The following is an 18,718-nucleotide window of genomic DNA, read 5'->3' as shown; positions in this document are numbered from 1 at the left end:
TCTCCATGCTGAACTTTTTACCGACATTGTCTTCGAGCTCAATCGTACTCGCGTATTTAAATCCGGCAGAATCCATCTGAAAAGGAAACGAGAAAACAAAACTTTAGTCATTTATAATGTATAAGTATAATTATGAAAAAATAGTTGCTAATTCTTCTGGAAAATTAATTTAATGCAAACATTTATAATTAATAGATTGAATTGAGATTAATTTCACATTATTGAAAGACCAAGCTAATGTTTTTTCAATAATTGATTATTTGAGGAGCTGAATTAATAGTTAAAAAAATAAATTAATGCCACTTTCTCAATTTAAGAACTAAATTAACGATAAAATACTTTGGAGAGCGAAAACAATGAGATGACGTCTATATCATTGGAAGATTAAAGTAATAGGGGTTCACTGAAAAAGAAATCTAAGGAAAATATTGATCAATATAGTAAATAATTTTTATTTGAAGTTTTGCTTTTGAAGATTTTATCTTATGAACTTTTTTAAAGCCCTCTTTTTTAGTTTGAATGATATACGATTTTGTAGGCAGTGGGATTTTGTCTTGTCAGTGTAAATTGACTGGGACATAAACTCTGACAACTACACAGACCATCAGCATTATAAATTTGTAATGAACAATTTCAGCACAGGTCGCAATCTAACTTATCAGATTAAAAACTGTCCAACAAAAGCTGTCCATAAAAATTGTCTAAGTTGAAGGTGTCACCGGACAACAGGTCCCATCTGTAAAGAGTAGCACTGTTTCCTTTCATATTCATTTCATATCCTTTCATAAAATTAGGTATCGTGAATTATTGCTTGTTATTTAAATGCAGTTGCCCACTTCTACCCAAAAAAAAAAAAAAAAAGAGGAGTTGCTCACAACTTTAGAATTTCAGGGCTCATTTATTTCAAAATTTGAGAGGATTCATTCTGATAAAATTAATTTTAAATCGTTAAACATAATTAAAATGTGTTTCCAAATTATTTTTAATCACGGATTTTATATTGAATCGTGTTCACAAAGAGAGAAGTGGTCATGTTTAAGCAACCGATACTCAATGGCACAAAACAACATCCATGGTCCATGGGACATTATTTTTATTATTTCCCCAACCATCATCTCACCGTATCATATTTATAGAGAAACACTAGGCAGGAGCAGAGGTGATGGCTTAAGCGTCATACACATGCTTTTAAGATAAAGCATCATGCAATTTCTGAAGATGAATGGGACGCCCAAAGAGTTTAGAAAGTTTATAGGAATTCAGATGTCCACACGACATAGATGTGGGCTTTGCAATTGGAGTTATGGTTGCTTTGGCACATCAAAGGATGGAAGCCAGCAATGGAGATAGGCCATTAGAATTTGAAGTCATATTTTCTGTTCTTCAGCCACCTGCTTACGCGATTATGTCAAGCTAGTCATTATTTAATGCTTGTCCAGAAAGATAGATCCATGTAACGCTTAGGTCATTTGTGATGTGTAATAGGGACTCGGGGAACTTGCTTTTGCTTCGTACGTGCTCTCACTATTTTGATTACTTAATGCATTCCTGTCGCTATGATAATATGATAACAACAGTAATGATTACGTGTGTCGCAAGTAATCAGGATTCTGTGAATAGACTTGGAACGGAAAGAAAAAGAATTACATTATTAGTCGCTCATGTTTTCATCTGATTGGGTTACATGAATTTCATGGGTGTACCATAACAGCGAGATCGCAGTCATAAGAAACACCCATCAGTAAAAAAATTGGGAGGAAAAAAATTTAGAAGAACTAAAATGTAATTTGACCTTCGTCAGAAATATGATCCGAAGGAATCTGGTCAAAGATGTCAGGGCAGGAGTCCCAGTTTCCTCGTTGTCTGGCCTCCCAATACCCTCCTACATAGCGGTATGTCCCGCTCGCTTTATCCTTTGCAAACCACCGTGGTTTCCAACCACTCTCTTGCATCTTCCGAGCCTGAATCATATTCAAACAAATGTTAGATCAATCGATGGTAACTAATCAATCAAGAGAAATTTAAAATTGATGCTACTCAGCTGAACACAATCTACACTTAACCCTTCCATTGATAAAGGGTGTTATGAAGCACCAAAATACCTACACGGGTCCTCTTTAAGTGCCAAGCTGCAAGTGAACCATAAAACCAAAAATTACAGAACATAAAATGTAACAGGCACCTGGCGCTGCCGCTGCTCTAGCCGTGACTTTTCTACATTTGCCATGTCATACTCTCCATTTTCCAAATACCTCTGGTCTGGTCTTAACCTTGAATCTGTAGGCGGCAACTTCTCCTATGTAAAATCACAAATTAAATTGACAACCAATGTCTAACAAAATGCCAGAAACACATCAAACACACACAGTAAGATGACAGAACTATTTTGTTCCTTTCATCTTTGTCGAGAAAAAGTAAGTGTCCCCTTGTTATTGCAAGTGAACTCCAGTTAAAGCATGCACAACCAATCACAAATTGCATGCAGTGAATAATACAGTTTTTCCTGGATTATTTTTCCTTAAACAAGTATATACAAAGAGTGGTGACATAAAAGAGAGTATTGGTTAACAAAACACACCTTCAATCCAGGGGTAAGTTCATTTAATGTGATGGCAAAGCGAGTGAAGTTATATCTAGTGGGAAACTTGGGAGCCCTGCTTCGCTTCCAGAGCAAACGAGCATCTGACAAAGTATCATGACCTTTCCCTTTCCCAGTGTAGTCTCCATTAACATAATGCATGCTTTCATCCCATTTTCCAAACAAAGTTGATACAGTCTTTCCGTTACTATCTTGAATGATACCATGAACCTAGAAAGGCAGCCAAACCACATTAAGAGACAAACTTCTGCAACAAAATTTCATATATCATAATATAGTAAGATGGTAATAAAAAGTCCATTTACTAGCAAAGGCCTCACTATTTTCCTTAAAGAGAAATCTGAGCATTGGCGCAAAAGTATGCATATTGAGTCTATACAGTAAGACAACTAAGTCTTATACAAACCAAAGAGGAAGGACAATTTGATACCAGAGCTAATGGATATATTAAATGTGAAAAAATAGAATCCATGCAACAGATACAAAGCACCTGGTGAGGATTTCGATCAATTATAGATTGTTCCTTGAATTTCAGTTTACACGAGTGCTCTTGGTTTCCCTGTATACGCATTGTACCATAGTGATCACAATATAGCTTTCCCAATATGAGATTGTATATTGATGTAGTAACCTGGAAGAACGAGTCCGTTTAGAAATTAGAACCAAAGCAGGATATCATAGCAGTTGAAGAGAATAATATATACCTTGCTCCACTGGAAAACCTCCCCGTCATCAAATTCCAAAGTCAAAGTACCAACAGGGTCCAGTTGAATTGATCGCCCCCAAAATTTGCTCTTTAGGTTGCTATCACCCCAAAATTTCCAACCTGTACCCTCACAGTGACATGCGACAATCATTGGGTGATGACTGACCTGAGGGGAAGCAAAAACATTAATAATTTCTAATAGGCGGCATAAATTAAAAAAGCCAAATCATATCCCTTTTGTTCACACCAAAATCCAAATTCTGTTGTTCTGTGTTCATACGTTTCTCCAGAACTAATGCACTCACATTACACCTCTTATTCAAGAAATAAATGGTGTAGCTTCTGAAATTATGATCCTCCGTATTGGGGAAAACTGTTTCTTTACTGGTGAATGAATGATCAATTAAAACCCAAGAAACCTCTAGGGAAGGAAATACAAGACAAATCCACAAACTGTTTCGTTCAATCAAACGCAAGTGGTTGTAAGGAATCCATATGTGTAATTTCCAAATAAATCATTCAAATAACTCTGGTTTAAGACCTCAAAAAAAATGTCCACACAGTTGTAGATTTTTTAAAGAAACCAATTGCCTGACCCATTTCACAAATATGTAAATTTGACTGCAATCAGAAAGGAAACTTAAAGCAAGAATAGAAATTATCATGGATTGATACTTTGGTTGAGATGAAAATAGGTAATATTTTAATCACTTCACTATGTCAGGATAGATTATACCTTCTCTGAGAAAAAATGAAGGCCTTTATCTGGATAGTGAGCTTCATATGTTTCCCCAAGTAACGGATTAAATGGTTTGCAAACTCTTCCTTCAGTTGAAGCATAGCCAGATACAGCAAAAGCCGCAACATAGAGAATCCTCATGAGGCTATTACCCTGCATGGCATCTCCAATTAGTTAAAAATGGGAACAATGCACCCAATACTGCATTGAAATAGCTGACAGCAAGAAAATCAAAGTCAACATACAGATTTTCTTATTTCAAATGAAAAAATTCTATTTAATCCCTCAGATTTGCTTAATATTGCAGAAATAGAGACCTGTCAGGCAAATCCAGACTTACCCTTTTTCCCCATTCATATGCTTGGTCCAGAAGATATGAATACTCCATTTCTTCAAAACATTTTTGCAGGGAGGAAAGAGGTTCGTTAAAATAAACAGGAAGGCAAACTTTTGTTAGATCCTTCCCTATATTATCCTTAATCATTGACCAAAGACTGACACCTTTCTCTTTTTCTACAGGGTCAGGCAATTTCTTACGCCGCTTAACATGAGGGTAATTGGTTCCAACATATCTAATCGAAGGATCTACGTCATCCTCTGATTCAAATGCATAGAAACCTTCATCATCTGAAGAGAAGGATGATACTCGATAATCAGACCCATTACTTTTAAAAGAACTGGATGATAGAATATCACGAGTATCAAAAAAGGCATTGTCATCATCATCTGTTTCTTCCTCTGCAGCATCATTTCTCTCATTGTCATCTTCAGATTCACTTGCAGTTCCTTCTGAATTGAAAACCGGAAAACAAAATAAAAGGTTAAAAGACAGTGTTAGGTTATAATTGGGGTATCAGAGATACAGATAGTGGAACCTAAATAATTCAAGTTTCAAGAAAATGCAACATCAAAACAATGACACAACTAAATAATCCTTGCTGCTGATGCAGAAATGTTTCAAATCTTACCACTAAATTTTTCTTGCGCTAATCTTGAGGAAGCCTCTTCATCATTCCGCTGTCTTTGGCTCTCATCAACTACTGTATCCTCCAGATCAACCTTTTCTGTCTACGATATAACATAGATAAAGAGTTTTTTAATACACATGAAAATAAAAAAGATTTATCCTTGATCAATATGTTAAAAAAATAAGAGAGAACAGCATTAAAATAAAATAATAAACTATTCATGTAAAAATAGCAAATGAAATCATTTTGTTAAACAACGTGGAAACAATGAAAAACATTGAATAATTCAATGGATTTAAATTAATGACCGCAAACCCTTATAATGCAGGATTTAATAGATTTAATTAGAAAATATGTTAATAAAAATAGTCATCCTATGAAGAACCTACCCAGCTCTTCACCCATGAGGCAACATCATTCCAGGTCTGCACAATGTCGTCTTCCAAGGTTAAAGAAACTACTTTTCATTCACGAAGGCTACTTGCAGGACACAAATAAGGGCAAAAAATAAACCTTAATCTATTCATAGGTACCTAGTCAGTTCAGAACACTAAAAAATTGGAACATCATTTAGCAACAGTCGATTGCCAGCCCCCGTTTTTTACTGGTAGAAAACTTTTAGCAAGATAAATGAACACAAGAGAAGAGACATACAAATTTATTGAAGGAGCATTCAATTGAAAGATACGTGATAAGTTTAAGCTATAATTTATGCCAGGATTCTGGTATTAGCAAGGTCAGTAAAAGTCACAAGAACAAAGAAAAATAAAAAGAGCTTGGAAACGACTTTCGTATAAACTACCAGCAAACCATAACCTACTTCACAAGTTAAATATTTCATATTTTGGTGACAACATAATACCAAACTATACTACCTTGATCCATCTATATTAGTAAGTATAGATTCCCATTCTGAAGTGATTGCGATTCAACTTACAATTGCACTGCTCTTAAACGAAGTTTCCTTTTTTTTTTTTTTTTTTTTTCTATTTCTGAGTAGACGTACCTCTAATTGGCGCAAGGTGTCAATGAGGGCCGAGTGCTTCTGCTTAAGCAGCACAAGCTGGCTTTGCAGCGCCGCAAACTCAGTCCTGATGATTTGCTCACTGTCCTGAATCGCCGCCTCGCTCACTCCCTCTTCCATGAGCCGAACTCTCAACTTCTCCGTCGAAACGGTTACATTGTCCACCGGAGCCATCAACTCGCTGTTCGACATCCGCGGGAACATGTCCTTCACCGCCTGCAACGCCTCCATCCACGCCACCCGATCCTCCCGCGTCTCCGCCCGAAGGTGGAGCCTCTTCGTCCCCGTGAATACCGAAAACCGCTTCTCGTCCGATTTGCTCTCGCGAATCGTCGAAACCTAAAACAATTACAATCACAAACAAATCACGCCGAATGAAAATCCCTAATAATTGAAATTAAGTTGGCAGGAGTGGAGCTAGGTCGTGCCTGGAGATGGATTTCCCCAAACGGCTTTCGTATGTGTTGAGGGTGATAGGAATTACGGTTGCGAGTGATCCTGCGCATGGATTCTTCGCCGATGACCATGGAGCCCTTCTCGGTTTCTTGATTCACGACGATCTTATCAGGTCCGTGAATCTTGTAGTAGGAGAGAACGCCGTCTTGGAGCACGAACCATCGCGGTCGCCATCCTTTCCCGTAATTCACCCACTTGTACAGTATTCCGGAGATTCCGTTCCCGACGAGGTCATTGATCTTCACGTCCACCACCGGCTGCTCCCGCTGGCTCCCGCTGTGGCTGTGCCGCGGAGCCAAATCGGATCTCCCGGCGGAGGCGGAGGCGGCGGGGAGAGGCGGCATGGCGAAGTCCGCGAACGAGGGTTTCACTGGCGAGGCCTGGTCGGAAATGGCGGACACGCAGCAGAAAGGATGCATGAAGAAGAGAGAGAATATATTTATATCACTGCGGCGAAAGCGGTCCTGCGACGTGGCGGTGTCGGCGGAGGTGGATGGAGGTGGCGCCGATCAGGGGAAGCGTCATGCTAAGCACGGTGTGGCGATCACTACTGGAACGGGGGCGTGGCGTGAGATAAAAACGGTTATGTTTGTGTCCGGATTAGAAGTAAAAAAGAAAAAAAGAGTGAAGTAAATAATAAATGAATAAAACAAATATGTCAATTGTGAAATGAAGAGGCAAGGATTAGAATATTAGAATAAATGAATGGGAGAAGTTATTATGTTTGTTTGTTAGGAGGGAGATGGAGTAATGAATGTGTTTCCGGTGCTGGAGTTGGAATTGGAATTCTATGCCTTTTTTAAATATGATGAATGAAGAATGAGTGTTGTGATATTGCGGGGGTAATGATTGTCTGCGCCCAGGATACAGGCTATAAGATGCCTCCGCCTCCATCAGCACGTGACACCTGGGGAGATGCCATGTGGAAGCAAAATGTCTTCCACGTTTTGGAGGGAATTCAATTCAGATTTGGATAACAGAAACACCATCTTTGCCAGACAACTCAAATCTAACCTCACTCTTGAATTTCTACTATTCAGAAAAAACACAGGGTCCAAAAATATTTAAAAAGCAAGCTATTTATCCTCTTTTTGCATGAAACACATCTAATATTGAAGGAAAAACAAAAACTGAAACGATGAGACAATATCTAACTTGAATTATTTGACGATGATAACATCACGCTGTGTGTTTATTAAAGAAAAAAATCTTTTTTTTTAATTTGATTAGTTTGACCAGTTGAAAGAAAGAAAAATGATAAAGTACAGCTACAATGTAATTCAGATAGATAGGCAACTAACGTGGATAAAAAGGGATTAGTGAGAGAAAAGTACTAACTATCGTTTTGATTGGTTAGGTATTTAGGGGTATGAGCAGCAGTATCACCTTGAGGAACGTCTTTTCAATGTCTACTGGGTCAATATTCAACAACAAAATGTTTTTTTTACAAGTCCAATACTTTTACCCGTCCACTTGAATTTAAATGCGTCAAATTAATGGTACTCTATCATCTTAAGTTGATTAAAAAAATATGATTGAAAAAAAATATATTTTATTAAAAATAATAAGTAAGATTTTTGGATGAAAATTAATCATTATTAAAATTAATAATTAATTGGCAATAACATCATTTATATTAGGAAAATAATCACTGTATATCACATCCTATTTAATAGTTAGAGAGGGAAAGACGATGTATAAAAAATATTTTATAGTTTTTAGTATAATTAAAAGGTATATAAGATTTTTATTTATCATCTAACTAATATTTGTCTCCACGAATCAGAACTATTATTCACTGTTCCTTTCTTTCTATTTTAAAAAATAAAAATTCCCATTTTTTATTCAAAATTTTCATGAATGAATATTTTCTTTCATTTAAAAGCAATACAATATATCTTAACTTGGTGGCTACAGAAAGAGAAAAGAGGAAGAGGTCGTGTTTTTTAATCTCTCTTATTATAAAAAAAAAAACTAATAAACTAACTACTAACATTTATTTATAAAAAAATAAAATATATCAGATATCTTGTAAAATATTATCTTTGTCCATATACATAAGATCCTTTTCATTTTGTTGTTTGTCCCTTTTATTACACCATCTTATAAAAGTGTAGTGCATTAATTATTTTTATCATATAATACTCTTCATTAATTACATAATTCTATCTCCAAACATTAATTATTCTTTATCAAAAAGCAATTAAGTGGAGAAGGGAATGAATGATAAGTTTGGAAGAGAAATATAAATAATTGACAAATTTAGAACGATTATCTAAATTAATTATTTTTTAAAAAGGTTATGAATTATTTAAAAGTATCTTATATATAAGGCCATATGTTGTAAGAAAATAGTTGAAAATTTTAAATATTAAAAGGATAAGAAATTGAATTTATTTAATTTTTAAAAACAAAAAAAATTTAGTTTACTAAAAACTAAAGAGATTAAAATCCCAAATAATACAAATTAAAAGATTAAAAGTGTCATGGTTTTATTAATGAGAATATATCTACCGAGTCCCACATGATTTGCTCCAATAGAGGTGGGTGTATGGTACATATATGGCGATGTTATATGTTAAACACATTCAGCAATCATATTCTAACATTTTCAATCAAAAGCTCTCTCTTAATTATGGATGAAAAAATAAAATAAAAAAAGCTTTCTTATTAGTTACTATCGTCAATCTTAACTCGAAGATCTGGAAGATAATAGCATCTGACTAGAATCTAGATCATAGGCAGCCTTATATTGTACCCTTTTTCCTCTCCAAAGTATGTTATCGTAGATTGATTGATCTCATATGACATGATATATTCATGTGCTGATAGGACAAGTTTAATAGGAACATAAGAAAAAAAAGTTTAGATTCTTTAAATATGATATAACATAAAAAAAATTATAATTAAATGAAACAAAAAGTCAAAAAACCATATTAATGATCGTATAATATCTCAAAAAAACTAGTCTTTAATTATTAGTTAAAGAATATATTTAGTACACACCAAAAAAAATAAGAAATAAAGTTTAATTGTATTGTTAATATAAAAACTTTTAATATTATAAAGTTGAGTGAAACATATTAATTACCAAACACATATAATGAGTACGTGAAAAAACTAATATATATACATATAGATAGACAATATAGATATAGACAATGGAGAGATTTACACTCTTATTTGATAATTATTATATTATTTTTATAATTTAATATAAAATATGATTTTTATTGATCTAACCATTTAATTATATTTATATAATATTAAAATCATTTGTATCAAAATCAAATAATAAGAAAATATATAATAAAATAATTTATATTTTAGTATGTTTTAAAATATTTTATATTACATTAATTTTAATTTACATAAACAAAATATTAAATAATTTTATATTAATATAAACAAAATTTTAAATAATTTTTTATTAATTTAAAATTTTACATATATAATCTATGTAAAAGAAAATTTTAATCTAACCATAAATTTTTAAAAAAATATTATGCACAATTATTTATAAGAAAAGAAATTTAAAAGAATTGAACTTTTACTATAATTAGATATATGGTAGTCACAGTGATAAAAAAAAGTTGGCTAAACGACTATATAGGTTGGCCCGAGTGGATTGTAGGCTACAGCATGTCAGGTCAGGTTAATTTACTCTGAATTCAATCTGAACTTTTAGAATGAAGCCTGAGTTTGATAAAAGCCTAAATTTCTTAATTTTTTTTGTAATTTTGCAGGTTATGTCCAAATTAGGTCACGATTGAATTGACCCAAGAAAAGTTACAGTTAATTTAAAATCAAAATTTAAGGTTCAAATTCTACAATTTATCAGAAAGGTTATAGTCTAATAAACTCGATGAATTTTAACACATACTCGGACTACGTTTTTTTTATTAATTGTGTGGTGAAATTAAACAAAAGATAAACTTTAATTGATTGAAACTTTGCAGGCTAATTTGTGGTCTTGTTTCAATTACTTTGTCAGGAGACATTTAAAATGAAATTAGACAACCGAATTAATGTTGTAACCACATCTGTTTGATGACTTCAAATGATTGCCGAATTTCTTCTCTTGGGAGCAAGAACTTTCATGATGGACCATTATTTTTTTGTAATTAATTATTTATTCTATTTATTGATGTGTATGTGATAAGAATTGTCTCAAGTCCTACTGACATTTTTACACCAACATTATCGTTGTATTGTAATTTTATTATTTTATTAATAATATATGCTTCAGTCGATTTAATTATATAGTCTGGTTTTGAAAAATTGCAACAATCAAATTGATAAATAATATTAATATAACTATACAAAATAAAATATTAATAAAAAGGTAATATTTTTATTAGAACCAAATTAAATCCATACAAAATATTTGCAGCAACCCAATCAAAAGAAAAAAAGTTATATTCCAACAATTTCATTTGTCAGGAAATGATAATTTATGATTGAGACTTTTATTATAACGAAAAAATGTTTCTTTTTTGGTAAATGAAAAATTAAGATGTAGCTGTAACACATTTTATGATGTAATTAAAAAATCATCATAAAATTATAATCTCATTTTTATAAAAACCAAATGATTAAAACATTTAAAATGAAGATCATATTTGTTGCACAATAAACCTATTCTGATACATGAGATAGTCCTAAGAACCAAATACATTGACATACAGCAACGCCTCACTCGTATACATCCACATAATCCTCCTAGTCATATCAAAATAGCTTCAATCTGCAATTGTACAAAAATGCCAACATGTGTACACTTGCTGACACAAACATATTTGTTGTCAGTATAAGCACACAAGATTAATTGCTATAACATGGACCTGTTAATCCAATAAACCCCCACTTTCAATAGAGAGAAAAGATGATGTATGATAGGAGAGAAAAAAAATTGGTAATCAGCGGCAGCCAAAAAAGAAGAGAGAAAGTCCAGATAAAACTCACGGATTTTGGTGGAATTATTTAATGGATGTGTTATTTATATTTTTTTATACCAAAAGGTCAATATAAATTTATCAAAATTAATTTTAAAAAATAATTCATCGAAATTTATATATTTTTAAATATTAATTTTTTATATAAATTATAAAAAAATTAATTGAATTTATTACACTCCTCAAAATACTCTAATAATATTAATTAAATATCATGAGACTTATTTGTATGATTTAAAAATCTCAATTGAATATCACATATTTTTTTTATCAAAAAAATATTTTAAAATATTTTAAAATCTAATTGAATACACCTAAATATAGAACTTTGGAATCTCTAATTAAGAATATTCGTACAAGTACTCGTGTATTAATACCATTGATTAATTCCATAAATTATTGCAAGTGGCTTAAAAGCAAAGTTTATTACAAGTTACATTTTCTTTTGATAAAAATTACATCAGGTTCTTTTTATTTGTGTTTTAAGATTATGTAAAATTCAAGAAATATAATAGATTTTTTATTCTAATAAAAAATTGTGATTTTTTAATTTTACTTTTTTTTCACTCTATAATAAACATATGTAAATTAATTAAATATTAAGAGACAAGTAAGGATATAATTGATAAAAATAAATGCTTGTTAGTTAGGAAGATCATATTTTGCCTTTGTCAATCATATTTTTGAGAAAATCATATTTTTGACATTTTTTTCTTCAAATTGCGTGTATTTTTTATTAAAAATTATTTTTGAATCAGCCATTGCTACCTTGGCTTGAACCAGTCACGCCTACCTGTTTCTCATTCTATCTTTTGCCTTTGTCAATCATTAAGCAATCACTACATAACCAAGCAGTCACCTACACACATCTCAACCGCACTTTTCAACAACAAAAAAACCCATTTTTGCCAAATCTGCCAAAAAAATTAATTTCCAAATAGTTAATAAGTGACAAGTTGGATTCAAGTTGAAAATTAAAAAAATTATATTAAAATATTAGTTGTAATATGAAAAAAAAATCGGTTCATATAATTTTATTTTTATTTTTTCTCTTATAAAATATAAAATCAAGTTTTTTGGTATCCACTAGATCATATGACATTAATTAACCATATTTTTTAATCTAATAAAAGATCATGTGATCATCTCACATGACATCTAATGCGCATATAATATTATGTCAATTGTTATAATATGACTTAATTTTTTAAATCCTAAAATAAATGTTATATATTAAAATAAATATTTCATGTTTTAGAGAGATATAGATCAAAGAAAACATTTGCGGGTATCAAAATTAAAATTCACTTATTTTATTTTATAGACTATACAAAAATCATTTCAAAAATTTAGAAGAATGAAAATAAAATGTATATATTTTAGAAACTATTGCTCATTTTATAGAGAAAAAAACATTTATATAACTCTTCAAATTAAAATATTGTATATATTTAGTTTAATTTATTTTAAATTAATAATAAAGAAGAATGATTATACATTAACTAACGGTGGAAAAATAATTTATCAATAAATTATTGATTCGAGTAATAATAGTTCAGTCTCATTGTCAAGATCTTGGATTTGAATTTTATAAATAAAAAAATGATTAAAAAAATGTCATTAAAAATACTGACCAATTAGATTTTTTGATGGAAATTATTCATCCATAATATAATGGATACCTCGTATCAATATTATAATAATTCCAAAAAATACATAATATAATTTTATAATATTATTTAATTAAAAAATATTATTTATAATAAATTGGTTGAGTTTTATAAAATTATATATGATTAACGCGTACTTTAAATTCTTAGTGATAAATACACTTTATTTTGAACTGCTGACCTTAGAAGAGGAAATTACTTGGTCATACCGTGAATGTAAAAACGTGTGGAGAGGTTGCTTTGGATTAGCCTAAAACACTAGTGACTAGCGTCTAGTATGAACTATGAACACAATCAAAAGATTAAGTTAAATACAAGTACGCGTTAAGGTGTACCCAGACGCAGAGGAAGAGATTGACCAAAGCCTCAGTCAAACTCAAACGCTGCATTCATGATCTGGATAACACGTGGCGCTCGTTGGGCCATTCTCTCATCCCTGTTGAACAAGAGATATTAAAGATGATTCATGTGCTTTTGCTACTTAAAGCTGCTATACAAAAGGTCATTTTTTAACTTTCACTATGTAATACAGTATCTTAAATCTTGAAGAAGATTAATTCAATCAATCACAAAGTATTATTGTCATTATCATTAATGATTATAACTAAATTCAAATCCTTAATTATTATTCTTTCACTTCACACCGCCTTGTAGTTTAAAGATGTAACAAAAATCATTCATATATTTTGTCACTTAAAACATGTATGGCATAAATGTTAGTATAATTTATATATATTTTATTACTCAATCTAAATACCACGATTTCTATGCACTTTCTTTTAATAAAAAGCAAATTTCAGAGAATTACTAGTGAATACTTTAAAGATGTGTAGTTAAAACATAATAAATATATTGTTAACTCACAGTTAAATACTATTTTATTTATGTGTAAAGATTATAGAGATAAATTTTATCATTTTCCACAAGAAATATATTATGAAAACAATATAACATTTTTATCAACTAAAAAAAAGAATATAATTCTTGATATTCTTTTGTCATCTAATATTTCTTTTTTACTCTACCCACTCTACTAAGATTCAAACTAGATGGATTTATTCTATTAAAAAAACGATGCTATACCAAAAAAAAAAGGTAGATAGAATTGTTGAAAAGAATTTAATATTTCTCAGTAATTTTTAGCTTTATTATATTTACAAATCCAAATTCAGAATCAATAATTAAAATCACCAAACATGTTGATCAATTGATATAAAAGAATTGAATTTAATATAAAATTATTTTAACTTAACCAATAATTTTGAGTTTGAAACATGAAATGCAATGACATTGAATATTCAAATAGAGAACATTGTTGTTGATAGGCTCTAAATTTAATGGACCATATAGATAGTGAAGAAAGGCCCAAAAATCTTATAGGCAATAATTTCATTTTATTAGATATTATCATTATTATTATTATTATTATTATTTATTTTCATCTATTTTGATTTCCCCAAACCAAATGTCGATACCCGGATGGTTGATACTCGTCTCCTTTTGGTTGCTGGAGCCTATTTAATATTTTGTAGCAATTGTTAAAGGATATGAATGAAGAATATTAGTCTGTGTTTATCTTTTTTCTCTTATTGGTAGTTTTGTAGCTTTTTGTAGGAGTAGCTGATAGCATCCTCTCAATGAGAGTTAAAGGCTGAATAAGCACCCTAAAAGTACCATTAATTGTCATTATCTAGGATTATATGATGTATTTATCTTTATCTATTATTATCAATGAATATAATATGTTAGCTTCATCTTATTTTCTTTAGTTTTTTTATTTTATTTTAATAGTAATCTTTTAGGTTATTTTATCATGACTTATAAGAATCTTATTCAATTCAATCATAATTATCTTTTATGAAAGATGCATGCAAGCGTAAAGATAAATAATTTAAAATTGTGAAATGATTAATTGATTACAACAAAGGAGGTACAGGAACAAGCAGATGAGAACCAAATCCGTAAGCTTTGTTATTTTTTTTTTCTTTTTCGTTTGACTGATGTGGCATTATTAAACTTTCAAGTTAATTTATTATTTTTTTTATAAATTTATGAATTTATTTATCTTGAATTTTTTGTATAAACTTTTTTTTGATAAATTTTAAGTAAATTCAATCAATTTTAAGTAAATTTGATAAATTCTCGAATTGACTATTACAAGATAAAAAGTTAAAAAAATTAAACAAAATATAAGTTATTTTAAATTATTTTTTATCTATTTAATATGTTATTCTTCAATAAATAAAAAAATCTCACATATAAAAGTGTTACTTATATATGTAAAAAGTTGAGTTTGATAACGTTAACTGGGAGTGGGGGCAACAACATTGGTGATTGCTGAAGCTGCGTACGTTCTTCTGAACACATAAAGGAATGGCCATCAAGATTGAATAGTCTCCTCAATTTTTGTGTTGATTGCAGATTTGCTTTGTACCCCATGTCACCTACTTGAGGTGGGAAACCCTTACGTAATTTGCCACTCAAACTAAAAACCGTACATTATTTGAAAATAAAAAACAATAATTTTTTATTAGATAATAGAAATAACATTAATGATGCATCAAAATTTATGATGATACTTTATAAAAAAATATTTTTGATGCTTTAATGTTACGTTAATAACATTAATTAATATTTTCGTATTTTTTATTAGGAAAAAGGGAAAAGATGGCATGTTAATGGAGCATTCAACTTTCCATATCAATATCTCACCAAAATATTAAAGGTTTGAGGCTATGTATACTCAATTACAAGTTTTGCTTACAAGTTATTTAATGGAGTACTATATACTTTTTATTTGTTTGCTAATATAGCTATAGCATTTTCCTTTTCCCGCAATAGACAAAGGATTAGAATAATTATCTTAACCGGTTATTTATGGAGAGAAAAAAAAACATTCCTGTAAACACCGAGGCAATTAACTCATTAAAATTAAAATACTGGTGACATTTTAAAAAAATGGAATAAAGGTAACATTTTTTTGAATAGAATAATGTTAACATTGGTAAGTACTATATAAGGTTTTTATTTTTATTTTTATAATGAACAGTACTATAAGAAATTAAAGTATTTTTTTAACGTATGAGGTCGTTTGTAAAAAAATAAAACTCGGTAACCTAAACCATAATATTCATTGTTTTGGGAGCAAGATCAAGAAAATAAATAAACCCAATAAATATCCATAAATTCTTTTAAAAATTGGGGGAGGGGAGACTAAGGAGTAAGGCTTCTTTCAAGTTAGAGGCGCAGCCATTGGGAATAATAATCTAATAACGGAAATTCTGTGGATTTGGAATAATTCTCGACATATTCTTTATAAGACTGAGAAAAATTAGTCAAAATTTGAGTAATTTATTTCGGATACCATTACCAAATATTCTTAAAAAAATTCTTTTTGGTTCTATCACTGTTAAGAGATGATTTAGTAAAATAGAAATTAATAACAGGCTTAATGTTTCTTAAATAATATAACGACTAAAATGAAATTATTCTAATAGAAGAAACACTTTTAATTAAAAGTTTATAATTTTGCGGGGACTGAAACAAAAACATCAAAAAACTAAAATCAAACAAAAAGGTTTTTAGAGATAAAAATGAAAATAAAAATATACTAAGTCTATAATTAATCAAATGAAATGAAGTTTATGTTTGAATATGGTGACAAAAAGTAATTTTAAGATAATTTATTTTATTTGTTTATATAATCTACAGATAATTTCTCTTACAACTCACTTCTATCATACTTTTTCTTCATATTTCTATCTTCATTTCTCATTATATCATTTGTCACAGTTATCAATTTTTTTCTATCTATTTCTTTCCTTTTTCCTCTTTTCCACCCATACATCCCAAATTTGGTGTGTACGTTTAACTTTTTTCATAATAAAAAACCTTAATGGTCGCCTTAAAGCTACCATGGGTGAATATATTTATCATGACCAAACATGTAGATGATATATCTAATGTAATACCAAATTTACCAATGGCAAATAATAATAGGTGTAAAAGAAGACATGATATACAGAGTGGCTTTCTGTCTTGTTGTTTGCAATATTAATATCCGTCTCCCTCACAAGAAGCCCGCTAGTATCCACAAATAATAGTTTCATGTGATGGAATGGTCCAAAATGGTGCAATGCGCAAAAGCTTGTCACCGTCCATCTTCCAAATATAACTGGACATTTCAATTCTTTTATCACAAAATTGGACCCACAACCACCTTTTCATTACCAATGTTCATAAAATCCTATTGCCCGAATCTTCATATTCCATATGCCAAAAGCAACGCAGGCATTACCAAAGAAGAAATAATAAGTGAACAAAAACACACTCACATCCCCAAAGGATATGGGTTTAATTTTCACCTAAATTTTGTTAATAAATAATTTGTAATTATACATGTAAGTGTTTTTTGAGCTTTTGAGATTTGTCCTAATGAATTTCTTAAAACCCATTTCACCTAAACTTTTATATATTTTTTTAAAATTAAATAAAGTAGTTGACGAAATATTTCATGTGTAGGCATTAATTTGTAACTTTTTTCATAGCTACTATTATTTTGGCCTTGGACTGGCTTATCCAATTTTGATTTTTTCACTTTAATGATTTAGTTAATCATATCTACTTCGATAACGGCAAGATTATCATTGGCTTCTATAGCGCATGATGTAGAATATATTAGGAAATAACATTAGTAGTCATATATAGAAACCATGCTTAAGTTCTTAGTAAAGCTAAAGCGTGACTATGAATTAGAATAGCATCTTATGTATTATATATAAAATAAGTTGGGTCGATTCATGAATGAGTAGTGTCCAACTTCTTCAATTGTTACCGTAAACTTTTCTCTGTTGGAGTCACAACAACTTTGGCCCACCAAGCCTGCTTCCCCATGTGATCATCCAAAGGATCTTTGACTAATCTTCTTTCCGTTTCTTTTTCTATTAATCATATGTAATTATGATTCACGAATTCACATACATACTGCAGGCCCTGTCTATGATCTCAAGCCCTGTTGTTTGTCTGTGAGTCAGATGCTTCTTAAGCCTTTAACTTTTTTTTTTTCATTCATCGTCGTTTGTCGTCACTTCCATTGGAGGGAGAAATTTTAGTTGTGCCGTGTAAAATTTATGGGCAAATTTACACAAATGGGTTAATCTTTTAAAAAAATTACAGAAATGAATAAATTTTTAAAAATAATTCTTATTAGTGTTTTGCCACGACATGGTGCATGCATGACTAGTATATTTTTAGAAAATTTAAAATTTATAAGGACCTTTTGGTTGTTTATAGGTATTTTTTCTGAAATAATGTTGTTCGAGACACTATTTATAACTAATTGTATATAAACCCTAAATCCTAGCTAGTGTCATGGGGAAGCACATTAAAACACACCAAGAACATATTATTCCACATTTCAATAAAACAATATTTTAATTCCATAACGAGTATTTTCACTTATTAACATTTGCCTTTGTACAAACTAAAAACATATATTACACACTTTTTTTAAAGTAAAATTTAATCAATAACCTCATTTATCTTAAAGAAAGTTGTCAAGAAGAGATAAGAAGCTTCAATAAATGTAGCAAAATATCATCA

The 18,718-nt window shown here is 30.4% G+C and overlaps 1 protein-coding gene across 2 annotated transcripts; it reads right to left on the bottom strand.

The window, feature by feature from the left end:
* Positions 1-1,617: 1,617 nt before the first annotated feature.
* Positions 1,618-7,553, bottom strand: LOC114410457 (oxysterol-binding protein-related protein 1C-like). 2 transcript variants are annotated; one of them, XM_028374406.1, is made up of 10 exons: positions 6,465-7,553; positions 6,019-6,375; positions 5,013-5,112; positions 4,385-4,830; positions 4,042-4,197; positions 3,304-3,471; positions 3,090-3,230; positions 2,579-2,809; positions 2,183-2,296; positions 1,618-1,961 (listed from the first exon to the last, which is right to left on the bottom strand). In XM_028374406.1, exons 1-10 carry the CDS (start codon positions 6,909-6,911, stop codon positions 1,776-1,778), a joined length of 2,346 nt encoding a protein of 781 aa, XP_028230207.1. In that variant the 5' UTR covers positions 6,912-7,553; the 3' UTR covers positions 1,618-1,775. The 2 variants fall into 2 exon arrangements, with proteins under 2 accessions (XP_028230207.1, XP_028230206.1); XM_028374405.1 differs by having other exon boundaries at positions 4,385-4,833; positions 6,465-7,552.
* Between the last annotated feature and the right edge of the window lie 11,165 nt (positions 7,554-18,718).

Source organism: Glycine soja, chromosome 4 (assembly GCF_004193775.1).
Source record: "Glycine soja cultivar W05 chromosome 4, ASM419377v2, whole genome shotgun sequence".
Lineage (NCBI taxonomy): Eukaryota > Viridiplantae > Streptophyta > Magnoliopsida > Fabales > Fabaceae > Glycine > Glycine soja.
Note: the sequence above shows the minus strand (reverse complement) of the source record. Positions and strands in the feature narration are given on the sequence as shown.